The 17,821-nt window shown below is 46.9% G+C and overlaps 1 protein-coding gene across 8 annotated transcripts in view; it reads right to left on the bottom strand.

Moving 5' to 3' along the window:
- Positions 1 to 17,821, bottom strand: part of ACACA (acetyl-CoA carboxylase alpha) — a 200,598-nt gene that overhangs the window by 50,911 nt on the left and 131,866 nt on the right. For all 8 annotated transcript variants that reach the window (XM_060268325.2, XM_060268324.2, XM_060268327.2 and 5 more), the window contains one exon: positions 17,587 to 17,697. In XM_060268325.2, coding sequence (XP_060124308.1) covers positions 17,587 to 17,697 — 111 coding nt within the window. The remainder of the gene's footprint in view (positions 1 to 17,586; positions 17,698 to 17,821) is intronic.

Below are 17,821 nucleotides of genomic sequence, written 5' to 3'. Positions count from 1 at the left end.
CCAAGCATTTGAGTGTTGATTTTTCTTTTCAGTAGCTATTATTGGTGAAAATGCAGTCCAGTTTTTTCTGGGAGCTGTTTGTGGTTGTTAAAGCCACGTTCAGGGATGGAGGGACCTGTTTATATCCTTTAACTATGCTCCTCCAGACACCCAGTTTATGTTAAGCTTTCGTCTTGCACAAAGCTTATGTAGAGGCTTAGACAATGTTCAGTCTTCACTGAGGATTTATTCTGATATGCTTGCGGGGAAGTTATACGACAATGAGAACTAATATTGTTTTGCTCTTCTTATATTAACTGGATCACCAGGAAGGGGCGCAAGTCACCTACCCTTGGTTTTAATAATAATAATAATAATAATAATAATAATAATAATAATAATGTATTATTATTTATACCACGCCCATCTGGCTGGGTTTCCCCAGCCACTCTGGGCGGCTGCCAACAGAATATTAAAATGCAATAATCTATTAAACATTAAAAGCTTCCCTAAACAGGGCTGCCTTCAGATGTCTTCTAAAAGTCTGGTAGTTTTTTCCCTCTTTGACATCTGGTGGGAGGGCGGTCCACAGGGCGGGCGCCACTACCGAGAAGGCCCTCTGCCTGGTTCCCTGTAACTTAGCTTCTCGCAGCGAGGGAACCGCCAGAAGGCCCTCGGAGCTGGACCTCAGTGTCCGGGCAGAACGATAGGGGTGGAGACGCTCCTTCAGGTATACTGGACCGAGGCCATTTAGGGCTTTAAAGGTCAGCACAACACTTAATTGTGCTCGGAAACGTACTGGGAGCCAATATATATATATCCCAACATTAATACTTCCTACCAATTAAAAAGCGGCAGAAGTTATGCTAACTAGCCTGTAATTTCCTAGATTCCTTCCCAGATACTTTTGCAAAAATTGTTGTGTTGGCTACTTTCAAGGTAAGGAAACTAGGCTGTTTTGTTAGAAGATCAACCATTTCACATTTGAGTTCTTTTAAGAACTCTCAGGGGTATGCTGCCCAGATCTAGCGACAGGTTAATTTTTTTTAATTTGGCAATTAAACTCTGCAAGTTTCTCCCTCTTATCGCCTTTATCTGATGCCCTCCCTCAAAAAAGCAAATTTGCGTGTAAGCATCTCGACATCCTTTTGCTCCTTTGACATCTTATGCCCCCCCCCCAATCTCCCTGGCTAGTTTAATGCTTCAGGTGTATTTAAAGACATTTTTTATTGCCTGTTTTGATGTTTTTAACAAAAAGCTGCTCAAACTTGTCGCTGCGTTTTACCTGCCTTATTGTCAACTTACATTTGTTTTGCCAGACTTTATGTTCCTTTTTATGCTCCTCGCTTGGGCAAGACTTTTACGTTTTAAACGAAGCCTTCTTGCCTTTTATAGCTTCCTTGATTCTGTTCATTAACCACACTGGCATCCTCATGGATTTGTTTGTACATTGCAGATTAGAAATGTACATTTTTTTACCCAAGTATTTTATTGCAGAGGTTTTTAAACAATCCCCAAGCACCTTTTAAAAGATAGTTGATACTTCCGGCCCTTGTCCCCTTACTTTTTAGAAAGTTTCCTCTCTTCTGAAATTAACAATAAAACCACAGCAACAACTTTATTATACAGTCACAAACCTGAAAAAACAAAACACCAAAACCATACAATTTCCAAAATACGCTGAGCAAAACATATAGAACTTACATAAATTTAAGACAGAAACAAACCAACATACAATTAAATTAGCAAAAGTGCTCTATGGGGTTTTGCAGCAGTAAAGAGAAATCTAACAACTGTTTATTATTAGTTTTTAATGAGTCCCTTCATTTTTATTTTTATTCTTTTCTTTTCTTTTTTAAGCTTCCTCTCTTTTGAAAAATTAAACACAACTCCTGGGCACTCCGTGGAGTTACTGGGCACATGCCCACTCACATATATGTTGAATCTGACAGATGATTGAGATCTCTGTTCCTGAGCAGTCTAATGACACATGTCCCACCAGATCCTGACCAGGCTGCCTCTGTTTTTGAGTGAGATTCAGTCACCTACCACAGCAAATTCAGGTTATGCAATTATAGTTTACTGGGAGCTCCTGCACAACAAATTTGCTTCTGCAAAAGATCAGACTTTTTCCAGTAAGGAAAGGGATTTGGGGGTCTGGAAAGTGTGGGGTGGCACTTCCATTGACGCAACTCAGAAACATAGGATGCAGCCTTAATAGTGAGCCCTACCACAGGTCCCATCTTGCTCAGTACTGTTCAGCTCTCCAGGGTTTCAGGGACCCAGGTGGCGCTGTGGGTTAAACCACAGAGTTTGCTGATCAGAAGGTCGGCGGTTCAAATCCCTGCAATGGGGTGAGCTCCCGTTGCTCGGTCCCAGCTCCTGCCCATCTAGCAGTTCGAAAGCACATCAAAGTGCAAGTAGATAAATAGGGACCGCTCCGGCGGGAAGGTAAACGGCGTTTCCGTGCGCTGCTCTGCTTCGCCAGAAGCAGCTTTGTCATGCTGGCCACATGACCCGGAAGCTGTCTGCGGACAAATGCCAGCTCCCTCGGCCTATAGAGCGAGATGAGCGCCGCAACCCCGGAGTCGGACACGACTGGACCTGATGGTCAGGGGCCCCTTTACCTTTACCTGGAGAGGCTAAGGCAGGGGTAGGCAACCTAAGGCCCGGGGGCCAGATGTGGCCCAATCGCCTTCTAAATGCGGCCTGCAGACCGTCCGGGAATCAGCGTGTTTTTACATAAGTAGAATGTGTCCGTTTATTTAAAATGCATCTCTGGGTTATTTGTGGGGCATAGGAATTCGTTCTTTTTTCTTCTTCAAAATATAGTCCGGCCCCCCACAAGGTCTGAGGGACAGTGGACTGGCCCCCTGCTGAAAATGGTTGCTGACCCCTGGGCTAAGGAATGAACCTGGGACCTTCTGCATGCCACCCAGGTGCTCTCCATACTGAGCTATGGCCCTTCCCCAAACACTGTCTATCTAGCTGCAAGAACATCAGCGCGGATGCTCATTAAACAGCCTGCATCTTCTGATCTCCTTGCAAGCAAATCAGGACGAACGCCCAACAAGCAGGTTGCCTGGAAGCACAGCCAGGATCAAGAACTGGCTCCTATCTAGTTCTTGGGTTAGTCTCCCATTCCAACCACCTATTTACCCCCTCCCCACCCACCACAGCGGATCACACCCTGCCCCCCCCCAAACAGACTGCAGCCTTTGCATTTCTAATCGCGGAACTTTGGGAGCCGCTCCTGCACTTTTTAATTTACGAGCGTTCAGTGGGGGACCTTTCCTGACTTGGGAACATATTGGCTCGGTCTAATGCTTGGAGATTATTAAAGGCAGCGCTATACCCCCCTATCAGCTCTGCAGATCTTTTATTTAGAAGATATGGAGGCACTAAACGCAGAAAGAGTTCCCCGTCACCTCCACATTAAAACCCCAAGCGCCTGGTAAATGGAATTATATAGCTGTCATCTCCTTTCCCCAAAGTTTTAAGAGTACAATGGACTCATTTCCCCCCCCTCCTCCCACCCTCACTCTCTCTCTCCCCGCACTCCATACCTGGCTCCAGAATGGAGAGCTCTACTTTGTATTGATTTAAAGTCGCGGAAATAAATAAAACTGCTTCGCCACCGCGGTTCACGAGAAATTCATGGTACACTATTGCATGATATATTTGAAGAGCTGTTCGCAAACTCTCTTTTTCCCTCTGGTGAGTGATTTGGGGGTGGGGGCTGGGGGCTGGAGTGGGGAGGCAACTGTGGAAAACCTGCCAGTTACTGTAGATGCCCGCAGACTGCAAATCCACAGGAAAGCCATGCGAATGCGAGCCTCCTTTTTAGGTTGAGTCTTGGCCAGCCCATATCTCACTTTATCCTAGAAGAAACGCTGTCACATTTCCCTTTCTTAGCCATTCTAATTAATTGCTTTTTTTAAAATCCGTGTCTTAAGACATTATTTATTAGTAATAGCACCAGTATTAATAATGATCACATAGTACGAATAGTAGTAGTAGTAGCAGCAGCAGCAGCAATACCTATAATCTATAATCACATTTCTATACCCAAGGGTTAAAAGGGCCCATAATTCAAAGCAGCTAAAGGCAGAATACTTCTTTATTATAAAAATATAAAACTACCTATACCCCACTATTTAAAAACCACTCAGAGCATCATCCAACAATTTTAAAAAACACCACACACAGAGACACACACCTCCTCCCTCCCTCCCTTCTTTCCATTTATTATTTAATTCACAGAATCATAGAATTGGAAGGGACCCTGAGGGTCATCTAGTCCAACCCCCTGCAATGCTGAATCTCTGCTTAAACACCTCCCGAGGGAAACCATTTCCCTGTTGAACAGTTCTTCCTGATGTTTAATCGGAATCTCCTTTCTTGCAACTTGAAGCTATTGGTTCGAGTCCTACCCTCCAGAGTAGAAGAAAACAAGCTTGTTCCCTCTTCCACGTGACAGCCCTTCAGATATTTGAAGATGGCTATCATATCTCCTTCTCAGTCTGCTCTTTTCCAGGCTAAACATACCCAGCTCCTTCAACCGTTCCTCATAAGGCTTGGTTTCCAGGCCCTTGATCATCTTGGCTGCCCTCCTCTGCCCAGGTTCCAAGTTGTCAACATCCTTCTTAAATTGTGGTGCTCAGAATTGGACAAAGTATTCCAGGCGTGGTCTGACCAAGGCAGAATAGAGTAGTACTATCACTTCCCTTGATTGGGACACTATACTTCTGTTGATGCAGCCCAGAATAGTGTTAGCTTTTTTTGACTGCTGCATCACACTGTTGACTCATGTGGTCCAAGGGGATTCTACTGCCTCTTCCTCTGCTCCTGGAGCATCCTATGCCCTTCCTCCAGCCCCCCTCTCTCTCTGATGCTCAGGCTCTTCCCATTCCTCCAGCCCTGGCTCCTTCCTCACAGGAGGCACAAACCCCCATAAATCGCTCTTCCCTTCCCTTGGATCGGCCTCTGGACTCACTGCCTCTGCCACAACACTCCTCAGAGCCTTGCCAGTCCCTGACATGCTCTACCACTGAACATGCTCTAGCCACGACCTTTCCTTGATGCTGGGCGCAAAAAGCACGAGGCCTACCCTCACAGGGTAATACCTGGGCCAGGGGTCAGCAACCTTTTTCAGCAGAGGGCCAGTCCACTGTCCCTTAGACCTTGTGGGGGGACTATATTTTGGAAAGGAAAAAAAATGAATGAATTCCCCACAAATAACCCAGAGATGCATTTTAAATAAAAGCACACATTCTACTCATGTAAAAACACACTGATTCCTGGACCATCCGCGAGCCGGATTTAGAAGGCGATTGGGCCGGATCCGGCTCCCAGCCCTTAGTTTGCCTACCTGGGCTCATCCCACACCTACTGTGCCCACCTCTCTTTGTCACACAAGGCTTTTTAAAAATGATTATGCAAACCAGTGGGAGAGATCTGTAGCCTTTTTACCAGAAAAGTGGCAAGAGGACTGTTTCAGCAGGCAATGCATGGACAGCATTGCCAAAGCAGCCATTCGCTCTCAGTGTACAAACGGATTGCAGCTGGCACCTCCAGACGTTGGCAGACGTCTGTGTGGAGACGTTGGCTCCACACAGAGAGAAGCGATCCTTAGTTATGTGGAGCTACCTTTGAAGGTGACCCGGAAACTACAATTAATCCAGAATGCAGCAGCTAGACTGGTGACTGGGAGCGGCCGCCGAGACCACATAACACCGGTCTTGAAAGACCTGCATTGGCTCCCAGTACGTTTCCGAGCACAATTCAAAGTGTTGGTGCTGACCTTTAAAGCCCTAAACGGCCTCGGTCCAGTATACCTGAAGGAGCGTCTCCACCTCCATCGTTCTCCCCGGACACTGAGGTCCAGTGCCGAGGGCCTTCTGGCGGTTCCCTCGCTGCGAGAAGCCAAGTTACAGGGAACCAGGCAGAGGGCCTTCTCGGTAGTGGCACCCGCCCTGTGGAACACCCTCCCACCAGATGTCAAAAGGAAAAATAACTACCAGGCGTTTAGAGGACATCTGAAGGCAGCCCTGTTTAGGGGAGCTTTTAATCTTTAAGAAATTAGTGTATTCTAATATTTCTGTTGGAAGCCGCCCAGAGTGGCTGGGGTATAAATAAATTATTATTATTATTATTATTATTATTATTATTATTATTATTATTATTATGTGAAATGGGGGTGGGGTGAGGAGAGAGGGAACACCACCCCAGCGGAGATCTCTTTGACCTCATTTCCCTAGAGGGACATAAAAGGAGGATTAGTAATGCCAGGATCTGGCATGTAAATTGCCTCCCTTAACCGAGACTGGTATGCAGAAATAAAACGGCTCAAATCAAGGCTGAGGGAGGAAGAGACTGCCGAAAAGTTTCCAGACCAAGAGGTTGTCTGCTCTGTTACAGAATCACGAGGGCAAGGACACTTCTGGGCATCCTGGCCAACCCACCCACCCACCCAGGGAGGGGCATCTCAGCTGTGGCACAGCCCACCAGCCTCTGGCCAAGGAGACAAGAACCAGCCCGTCTCCGAGCAGCTTTGACCAGGTCTCTGCGATGCTTCATAAGAATGTAAGAAGAGCCTGCCAGGACAGGCCAATGTCCCACCTAGCCCAGCCTCCTGTTCTCACAGGGGCCAACCTGATGCCTAGGGCAAAACCAACAAGCAGGATTCGAGTGCAGGAGCACGCTCCCCTCCTGTGGTTTCCAGGAACTGGTATTCAGAAGCCATCTCCTCCATGAATTTGTCCAATCCTCTTTTAAAGCCATCCAGGTTTGGTGGCTCCCAACGGCTTGCAATGATGCAGAGTCCACACAAGAGATTCAAAGAAGACGGCAGTGGAGGCAGAAACAGCTCTACAGCACAGGTGGGGGAACTTTTTCGCCCCGAGGGCCATATTTCCTCATGGACAGCCTTCCAGGGGCCACATATCAGTGGCAGGTGGAACCAAAGGTAGGTGCGGGTGGGGCAAGAAAGAGAAGAGGACAGAGCAGTAGAGAGCCTTCTGAAGATGCAGCAGCCACAGTCCAGACATGCAAAAGCAGGCATCCCCAAACTTCGGCCCTCCAGATGTTTTGGACTACAATTCCCATTACCCCTGACCACTGGTCCTGTTAGCTAGGGATCATGGGAGTTGTAGGCCAAAACATCTGGAGGGCCGCAGTTTGGGGGTGCCTGTGCAAAAGCCAGCTGTTTCTACACAAACCACCCTTCTCTGCATCTTCCCGCCATGCAAGCAAGCGGCTTTATTAAAAATAAATAATAAAAAAGAATTTTTATATATACCCAGCCCTCCCCAGCCAGGGCCAGGCTCAGGTTGGTTAACACCAAATATAGATTACAATAAAACGTAATAGGAAAAAAGGGGGGGGGAGTTAATTAAAATACGGCTTAAAATGCAGCCTCATTCTAGTAGTAGCCCATAAATCAAGACCATAAAGGGAGGAAACATCAGATATTCACCCAAGCCAGCTATCCACGCTGGTCCTACATGGGCCAGCGAAAAAGCTAAGGAAAATTTATATACTAAATCCCAAACAAGGGGTCAGACTGAGTCTACACCAAAGGCCAGGCAGAACAGCTTCGTCTTGCAGGCCCTGTGGAAAGATGTCAAATCTCGCAAGGGTTCAAGGACACAGAGTATGGCTGGAGAGGGACAAAGTAAGAGTATTGAGGGTCAGCTAGAGAGGCCTACAGCCTTCCTTTGTCATCACTCCCTGACATAGCTGCCAAGTTATCCCTTTTTTAAAGGGAAATTCCATTATGCTGAATAGGCTTCCTCACGAGAAAAGGGAAAAGTTGGCAGCTATGCTCCCTGAGCATCTCTCAGAGGGCTGCTATTTGAGTCATTGTAGGCTCATATCAGAGGAGGCAGTCCATAAGTGGTCGATTCAGACAACAACTTTATGGGTCAGTTCTGTTCTTCAGATTGGCTGAAGGCTCTATTTCAGGGTTTCCTAAACTTGGGTCTCCAGCTGTTTTTGAGCTACAGTTCACATCATCCCAGACCACTGGTCCTGCTGCTATGGATGATGGAAGTTGTAGTCCAAAAACAGCTGGAGACCCAAGTTTGGGAAACCCTGCTCTATTTAGTTGCGAGCTGGCTGCCAGTGATGAAGATGGTTGAAGGAGTTGGGAGGGGAAAGTAGTTCTGAAGAAACGCCTGTTTATTTCTCCTCATAACATGTACCGTTTTGTGAAGTTTACCTCAGTAAACTATTCTTTTCTCTTGGAACTCTGTTTCATTCCAGTCACTCTGCTAATAGCTTTTGCCAGCCTGGCACCCTCCAGATGTTCTGGGCTAAAAACTCTCATCAGCTCCAGGCTGTCTGGGTGCTTTTCAATCATAGAATTGTAGAGTGGGAAGGGACACCCTAGAGTCATCTAGTCCAACCCCCCTTGCAATGCAGGAATCTCAATTAAAGCACCTGAGACAGATGGCCACCCAACCTCTGCTTAAAAACCTCCAATGAAGGAGAGCCAAGCTCAGCTGCCGGCCACATTTTTAAGTTACCCAAAATGTCCTATCTTGACCCACAGATCTATGATCAAGGTGCGGCATCAGCCATGCCGTTACCCTACCTAGTGTGACCCAAGCATCCGGTCTCAACCTCTTGCAAGAGGCAAAGAGAACCGGATTAACCTTGGGAAGCTTTGACACAAGGCCTGGGGAGGAGGGAAAGAATAGTTGGTCCTGCTGGAGTGTCAGTTTCCTTTTGACATTCCTGTGCCCCTTTCCTTTCCAATTAGCATTCTCCAAGGCACTGCATCCCACCCGCTTCCCTTCTAATACTCGTGCCATGCCACTCCAGGAAAGATTCATATCGCGCAATAATAATTACAATGCTCCTTTGAATGGGAGGGATGGGACTTGCTGCTCTGGCTCTAATGTCATTGCTCACACACGCACACACACACCCCGGCCGCCGCCGCCGCCCCCCCAGTGATTACTTTGATCTCGGTTGCCAGGAGAAGAGGCAACGGGAGCAGATCCACTTGATGCGAGCCTTGGCACAAACCACCAGCGCAAAGCCAGAACTAAATATTGGAGGGTCCTTGCAGAAAAGTCAAGAGACTTTGCAGGGGTATTCCAAACAATATGCCCAATTCCTCAGAAAACCCTTTAAAGGCCTGGAGGACGTATGCCCCAAATATCTGAAAGGCTGTCTCCTTCTAAGATCAGGAGAGGGGAGGCCCTCCTGGTAATTTCATCTTCCTTGGATGTTCAGGAGAGGAGCCCTTAACCCAGGCACCCCCAAACTTCGGCCCTCCAGATGTTTTGGACTACAATTCCCATCTTCCCCGACCACTGGTCCTGTTAGTTAGGGATCATGGGAGTTGTAGGCCAAAACATCTGGAGGGCCGCAGTTTGGGGATGCCTGCAACCTGTGGCAGCCCACAAGATGTGGAATGGTGCCGTTTTTGTCTTGTAATGAGGGCGCACAGCATTACTCTCCCCTTTGACACCTGATATATATATATATATATGTTTTAGGACCCACCATATTCTTTTGACTTAAATTTGTTTTAAAGGACTGGGGGGGATTGCTGCAACCTGCCCTTGGACCTCATAGTGAATCCAATTCATGGTGGTCCATAAATTGAATAATTAGTAAGGAAGGAAATAATTTTTAAAAGCCAGTTCTTACGTTCCAACGATCTGAGCCGTGTTGGCAAAACAACTTTCGTAAAATGGGTACTCTGCATGTTTTTGGTGGAGGGATTTAAAGCTGTATTTCGTTCTTTAGCAAGATCTTTTATCTGCTTAATTAAAAAAAATGTATGGGCAGTTTACATAAAACCATGTCAAATATTCATTTAAAAAAGGAATAAAGCAGACTTTAAAAACAGCAGACATAATAATCAAATATAGATATTTTTAAAATACAGTGGTGCCTCACTAGACAAATTTAATTCATTCCACGGGTCTTTTCTTATAACGAAAAATTTGTCTAGCGAATCCCATAGGAATGCATTGATTTTTTTGGATTTTTTTTGCCCATAGGAACACATTAATTGAATTTCAATGCATTCCTATGGGAAACCGCGATTCGCTAGATGAATTTTTCGTCAAACGAATACGTCTAGCGAGGCAACCTCCACTAGAAAAACCTTTTGTTAAGCGGAAATTTCGTTAAGCAGGGCATTCGTTAAGCGAGGCACCACTGTATCTTAAAATATTTTAAGATTTAAAAAAATTGATCGTGCATAATAAAATTAAACGTCAGGGAAGGATTGCCTAAACAAAAAAAAAAGTTTTTAACGGGCATCAGTGAAAGCGCTTACTCAATATAAAGGGGCAGGGAGTTCCAGTGAACAGGTGCTTGCCACACTAAAAAGGCTGATTTCTCGTGAGTGCAGAACAAACATTATGTGGCATTTACGTTTCAAAAATTAACCAGCAGAGATTACTTGCTTCTTTGCATTCAACCTTCAACAAAAACGGAACCAAGTGAAACCGGCACGCTTGCGAATTCCAACAGCACGACAGAAAGGCGCCAGATCTCACTCTGACCAGCATTGTGTTAAACCAAATGATGTGTGCCATGTGTAATATATGTCTAAATTGGGAGGGTTGCAAGGGAGATTTGGTCAGAAAGTTGCCGGGGGTGGGTGGGTTTAAATAATAATAATAAAAAAAACCCGAAAAGCCTCTGCCTCAGCAAAAGTTTCCATTAAAATTTTAGACAAATGATCTCCGCCTCCTTCTCCCCCTCCTTCCCTTGCCCGTTCTCACTGCCTGCCCCCCCCGCCGCCGCCCCCCACTTCCCACATTCTGCCTGGGGGCGCCATGCTATTTCTATGCAAATAACAACCTCGTGGTTTAGATCTTATTATATCCACCGGAGCTGCAGTGACGCGACCCGAGACTTGTGTGCGAGAGAGGTAGGCAGAGGAGAGAGGGGGGGGGAGAGAGACAAGATAGAGTGGATGTTCAGCGAAGTGTGAAAAAATATTGTCAGGAGTGAGCAGCGAGAACACACACACACACACACACACACAAACTATTGCTGGGATAACGTGTTTATTTCAGAGCCTCTCCTTCTCTCTCTCTCTCTCTCTCTCCCTCTCCCCTCATGTGCACACCGTCATCTTTTAAAATTCATTGGGCATCAGGCGATCATGCGCCATCCATCTGCCATCACTCTTCCATTTGCATTTCATGCCTCCTGGCTTTTGATGTGCTGATACTTTGATGCAGTTGGGAGACGAGCATTATCATTATTTCAATTTTCAGCCGGGAGGGGCTGGGTGGGAGAAAGAGGGATGAGGGTCAACAGGCTTGATGCGGTGCACCCACAGAGACAACACACACACACACACACAGAGAGAGAGAGAGAGAGAGAGAGAGAGAGAGAGAGAGAGAGGGAGAGGGAGAGAGAGAGAGAGATGCTCATGAGACAGAAACAGGCCTGGTTAGACTCCTCCATGAGCCCCATGGATGCTCAATGGGAAAGACAAAGAGTAGGGTGGAGGTTATGAGTCACACTGTCCGGGGATCCCAATACCACCCCGCCTTTATATGAGGGCTACAGAAACTGGTCTCCCTCCAAATGGTAAAGGTAAAGGGACCCTAACCATTAGGTCCAGTCGTGACCGACTCTGGGGTTGCGCGCTCATTTCGCATTATTGGCCGAGGGAGCCGGCATATAGCTTCCAGGTCATGTGGCCAGCATGACAAAGCCGCTTCTGGCAAACCAGAGCAGCACACGGAAACGCCGTTTACCTTCCCGCTGTAGCGGTTCCTATTTATCTACTTGCATTTTGACGTGCTTTCGAACCGCTAGGTTGGCAGGAGCTGGGACCGAGCAACGGGAGCTCACCCTGTCACAGGGATTCGAACCGCCGACCTTCTGATCAGCAAGCCCTAGGCTCAGTGGTTTAACCCACAGCGCCACCTGGGTCCCAGGTGGACTACAACTCCCATCATCCCTAGCTGTGCTGATGGGAGATCCACACCATCCATTTAGCATTCAGTGTACATTTAAAAAGTACATTGCTTCCCACTCGAAACCCTGGGGACTGTAGTTTGTTAGGAGTGCTAAGGATTATAGCTCTGTGAAGGGGAACTACAGTTCGGGGTGGGGGTGGGGGTCATGCGCGTTGAATGTGCTTCAAATGTATACTGCGGATCCGCCCCCAAGTCCAACAAGACCTGTAGGTTCTGCGATCGAATGAAGCAGCAAGGCATGGCTAAAAGGGACGGATTGTTTGCCATTTTCCTGTCCTATTTACATCTTTGTGCTTCTTCCAAGTCCACTGTTCTCTCCTCTTCCAGCTCACATTAACTCCATATCTCCTGTCCTTCAATTTCAACCCCCAATCTTACTCTTCAACTTGGAAACTCAAAATCTAGAAATTTGGAGCCCAGAAGAACTGTGATCCTGCATTGCCAGTGTGGCACCAGGACCTGGGAGACCAGGGTTCAAATCCCTGCTCAGTCATGAAACTCACTGGAATTTCACTATCTTGTGCTGTTATTCTTGGAGAACAGGTGGAATATAAATGTAAAAATAAACTCTGATATGAAAGTGGTCCAGTCCACTTGTTCTCTATGTGTCCGGATGCCTCTCAAGATATCATCACCAAATTCAACGGGAGGATTCCTGAGGTGTGGATGGCGATCTTGGTCACTGTTGGACACTGGGCACCATTCTGATTCAAGATGGCGGACTGAAACATGACTTTGGTGTAACTTCGCCCACTTTTGGGCATAGGTTCAGATGCCTCTCCAGATATCACTGCCCAAAGTCTCATAGCTGCCAAGTTTTCCCTTTTCTCGCGAGGAAGCCTATTCAGCATAATGGAAAATCCCTTTAAAAAGGGGATAACTTGGCAGCTATGCAAAGTCTGCCATTTTCAATAAAAATGGCGGACCAAAACGTCACCTTGGTGTGACTTTGGTTTCTAAAAATCCTGGGCAACACCAGGCACTCCCCACTAAACAAATGAATGTGTATTCAGAGGAGGCTTCTTGGCCTTGCCTGATTCTGTGTGAGGACTTTATTGAGTTGAGATGCTCCAAAGATGGAGAGTCCAACGACATTCAGAGGGCCCTCACTGGTGCCAACGGGAAACTCCCTAGTTCACCTGATCCCAGCTGCATCTTTCCCTGTCCCATACCTGATGTATGATGTCAAGTGTTGGGGAGGAGGGCATAGTTTGGGGGAAATGACCTCTGGGGCCAAATTAGATCCAAGGGCCAAAGGTTCCCCACCAATGAAATGCAGCAATGGAGACTGAGAAAGAGGATTTGCTATAAAACACACACACACACACACACACACACGTATGTACGATTCAGGAACTTCCACCCAACATTAAAAATAATAATAATAAGACGAAGGTATGTGGAAAACCAGCAAGCCAAACTTTAAGATTGGAAAAATGAGAAATTGAGAGAAACCAACGGATTTGCCTGCCCCTCACTGTTATTTGGTGAGGGAGGCCCCCTTTACTCTTCTGCCTCAGGCAGAAAAATGTTTTGAGACTGTGCGCTGGATAACCATAGCCATTTTTTCACCACCCCCACTTCAGCGTGCCAATGTCTCTGACACCATCTCTGTGGCTGCATGCAATTACATTACGGGGCTATTTATTTTCTTTGCATTACCAAGGACGGCTTATAACAATTCAAAATTGCAATCATGTGTAATGAAACTTACATTGATACATGGAGGAGAGAGAATTTTGTGGTGAGGAAGGACAACCTCTGATTATGGTCATCCACGGGGGGGTTGAACCATAATCCCTAGATTCCTAGCCTTCATTTTTAAAAAAAACAACTTCCCAGCATTTGCAGAACCTATGAGGCAAAATGTACAGACATAATTCTTCTTGTTTCTTTGTTTGACTGAAAAACTATCCTGCAGCCCCTTTCAGTATTCCACTTGTCCCCCCCAAAAATAGCCTATGGATGCCAATGTCCTGAGTCTCTTGCGATATTTCCTGGGTCTGCTGCCCAAAGACCCTTTAACTGGTGCTGCTTAGGTCGTGACACATGCAGTTGGCCTGATGCCAAGCAATGCTCTCCAACACCCCACCCCAATTACCTAAGCGGCAAGCTTGCTTGCTTGCTTGTGTGTGCCTAAGACTGGGCAGCTGATGTTCCAAAGGCCACAATTTTTCAAGTGCTCAGGTTAGCCGTTTGCAAGAGGGCTGGAGAACTCGGACACCACGACAGTAATGGCAGCATCTGCCAGCCTGCATGCCACCACTAGGCTGCAAATCTCCGGGATTAGATTGCTGCCCAAAGGGGAGGGAGGGGGGAAATAAAAAAAGTGACATCTCTTCCTCGATCCCCCCCCTGCCACCACAGCTCTCTCGCTCTCTCCCTCCCTCTGTCCGTAACTCAAGGGCAAATTGTTTCCCTCTTCTGCACACAAGAAGCAACCTCTCAAGCATAAATCTCAAACAGCTGCTGCCTGGGTGGTGTGGGTGATTTAAGAGCCTCGGCCTTTGACTCCTGCTTCCAACCCTGTTTAAAATCTAAAGTGGGATGGGTTTGGGGTTGGGGCAATTTGGTCCCCAGAGGACAATTCATTCAGGTGCACACAGCAGGCAGGCCTCGGAAAAGCTGCCCCCCCCCCCAATCTCCTCTGCTCTTTTGCTTCTTAGGGAAGGGGAGTTATGCTGGAGAAACAGCAACTGCAGAGCCAGCAAGGAAAGGCACACGGGCCTAAATTAACGGAAGCAGGGCTTGGAGTTGCACAACGGCTACATTACCTTTACTCCTGTAGAGAGAGATTTGCCAATTGTGTTATTGAGCTAGATCTGATCCTATAGTTTGCATTGCCTGCATTGTATAATTGTGAGTGTATGGCTTAGCCCCCCCCCCCAATATCCCTGGGATGACTTGCTTAAAATGCTTTTTTTCTTTGCCTCTCTCTGTGTGCCAAAGGGTAATGTAAACAAATCAGGATGCTCAGCTAAGCTATCAAGGCCAGATGACTGTCTTGTCTGATGCTAGCAGTCTGACGCAAAGAGCAGCAAGATAGTAAAGGCTGCCTGAGTCAGCATGTGGTTATGCATAAGACCGGACACAGGAAGATCCTTATATGTACTTGTGACCCCCTTGCGTGCGTGACCCCCTTGCGTGCGCACATTTACAGAGGAGGGGGAAAGGGGCCCAAAGAAGTGTATAAGAAGCTTTGCAATTTGTGTTTCTCTACTCTTGTCGTGAGCTGATCACCTTGAGTCTCTTATTAATAAGAATTAAATTCTTTCTCTGAATTCAACCCCGGTGTCATTATTGACTATCTCTGTCCTGCCTGAGCGTAACTAAAAGGACCCTTGGTAGTTGATAAGGCTACACTCCCATTACTCCTTTACTGTAGAGCCAGGCTGGGGGACTTCAGGCTTCAATGGACAGATGCTGGGAAGGTGGGAAGGTGGGGGTGGGGGGCAAAAACTACCCTCCTGCACAAAGGTAAAATTGACATGCGTCACTCTGCCCACTCTTGCCTCTGGCTCCACCCACCACTAGCATGTGGCCCCTGGAAAGTTGTCTGGAAGGGAATGTGGCCCTCAGGGTGAAAAAAAATGTACCCCACCCTTACTATAGGGTAGGAAACATTACTGAATTTTGTCTGAGTCAGGGCAGCATAGGAGCCAACTCTTAGGGGCCGAGGTCCCTTTCCCCCCCCTCCCATAAAATATTTGAGGTGATCCCCCCCCCGCAGTTGATGGGCATTGCCATTCAAGTGGTGTATGTCTTGTGATGGATGGTGCAAGGCAGGGCTTACCTGGCCCCCCCCCAATATTTTATGCACCCTTGCCGGGCAGTATACAGAGTTTCGAGCCCACCTATGTTATCTTCCCAACCTACTCAGCAAGACAGGACAGACTGAGAGAAGAGTTACTTTATGGCTGAGCATGGGTTTGAACCTATGTGTTTCATATTCCAATCTGATACTTTAACTTGGATTTTCCCAAGCTGGTTCCCTCCAAGTTCCATCATCCCTGGCCAGGTTGGCTGGGGCTGATGGGAGTTGTAGTCAAAAACATCTGGAGGGTGCTAGATTGGGGAAGCCTGCCCTAACCGCAACGCCACCTTACCAGTTATGGTAAAATGAGACCACAGCATTAACAAGCATCTACATAGTGCTTTTCCTAAATGCTAAAGTGCTTTATGCTACCACAATCCTTACAAATCTACCCAGTGAGATTAGCATTGTTCTCCCCATTTTGGAAGCAAGAAAATTGTCTGTCTAGCTGAAAGCTTCCTAGTGATTTCATTGGCAGAGGTTAAGGTTTTACCCCTGAATTCCTTGGCGTGTAGCTCACTTTCATCATCATTTTTGGGAGGGCTTTCAAAATCGTTGATGAAAAGTAGGAGAGACACAGATTTAGTGAGTCAATGTGCTAAAATGTATCCTGCTCTCAACTAGAGTGGCTCGCCGAAAACTAGCCAGGATGTTGTTGCCATGCAAAGGAGGTCAGGAGTGCAACATTTACCCAGGTGAGACCGCCACCTTCGGCAGCAAAGTAAACAGGTTAATTCTTCAGGTGCCTGCTTCCGTGGGAGGTCTGGAGAGTGGGGGGGGGGGGAGAGAGAGAACTGGCCTTTTCACTGGTGGCTCCCCATTTGTGCCATGCTCTCCCCAGCAATGCTTGTCTGGATCCATTACTATAGATCTTCAGGTACCAGGCAAAAACCTTCCTTTTAAAACCAAGCCTTTGGCTTTTAACTATCTACGACCTTTTACAGTAGGTGGGATGTTTTAATGCCCTCCTCCCCCAAGTTTTAATGTATGTATGTTAAGGGGGGTTTGTAAGTTGTTTCTTCTGTAAGTCGCTTTGGCAAAAAAAAAGTGACTAATAAATTTAATAAATAATAAGAGTGAATTCCTCCAGTGCATGCTAACTGGGAGGAGTGGGAAAGTCCCACGCAGTTGCCTCTGACCCCTAAAGCCAAGGGGTCATCAACACAGCGCCCATGGGCACCGGCAATGCACAACAGCCTATTTGCTCTTCCAGACCAGTTCCTGTTTGCACTGGCTCAGACTCTCCCCCATCATGTAGCTGGAGCCTGTGGGACTTTTGCCAAGCTTCCAGATGTGCCCACTAGCAACCCCCTGCCTTAAGTGTAAATCCCCAAAGTGTCTTAATTAGTATTCTTACAAAATACCCTGGATAAGAGTGCAGGATTTAAAGTGGGCTCAGCAACATGCCCGCAACAGTCCATAACAGACAATCCTGGAAACAAAACTTTGCTTTTGTTTTGTCAAAACTTACCGACTCTTTAAAACATTTTTTGTGCTGCTTTATGATAATCACTCTGCATATACAAGACCAAAAAAACTGCTCGATTCAACCAATGGGAGGCCTCATCCCATTCAGGGAATGCCCTTCATCGTCAATAGGTAAACAACCCCATTGCTCCCAAGAGGCCTTCAGTGGGCCAAGCCAGACAAGGATCTCCGCTGCAAAGTGGTGGCCTTCGCTACCCAACAACCTCAGCCAGGCCCTCTAGGCCAAATAAAACAAAGGGGCTAGCCAATAAGAGTCCAAAGTACACCAAGCTATGACAAGTGACCCCACCGACAAAACAAAAACTCGTATTTGCAAACTAAAGCAAAAGAGAGACTTACTTTGTTGAGGGCTCCAGCTCCGGTTAGGATGATATGTGAATTTTCCACTTGGATTGTTCTCTGCCCCAACCGGACAAGGTAAGCCCCGATTCCAATTGCGCGGCACGTCACCTGAAGACAGAAATTTGTACCTGTTTCAGTTCCACAGGGCTAGACTGTGTCTCTCCACGAGCACTGTTCTTTGTCTGGGTCCTGCCAGTAGCACCCTCTGTAGCTGAGCAATCCAATCATTCAA

Source organism: Zootoca vivipara, chromosome 14 (assembly GCF_965207765.1).
Source record: "Zootoca vivipara chromosome 14, rZooViv2.hap1.1, whole genome shotgun sequence".
NCBI lineage: Eukaryota > Metazoa > Chordata > Lepidosauria > Squamata > Lacertidae > Zootoca > Zootoca vivipara.
Note: the sequence above shows the minus strand (reverse complement) of the source record. Positions and strands in the feature narration are given on the sequence as shown.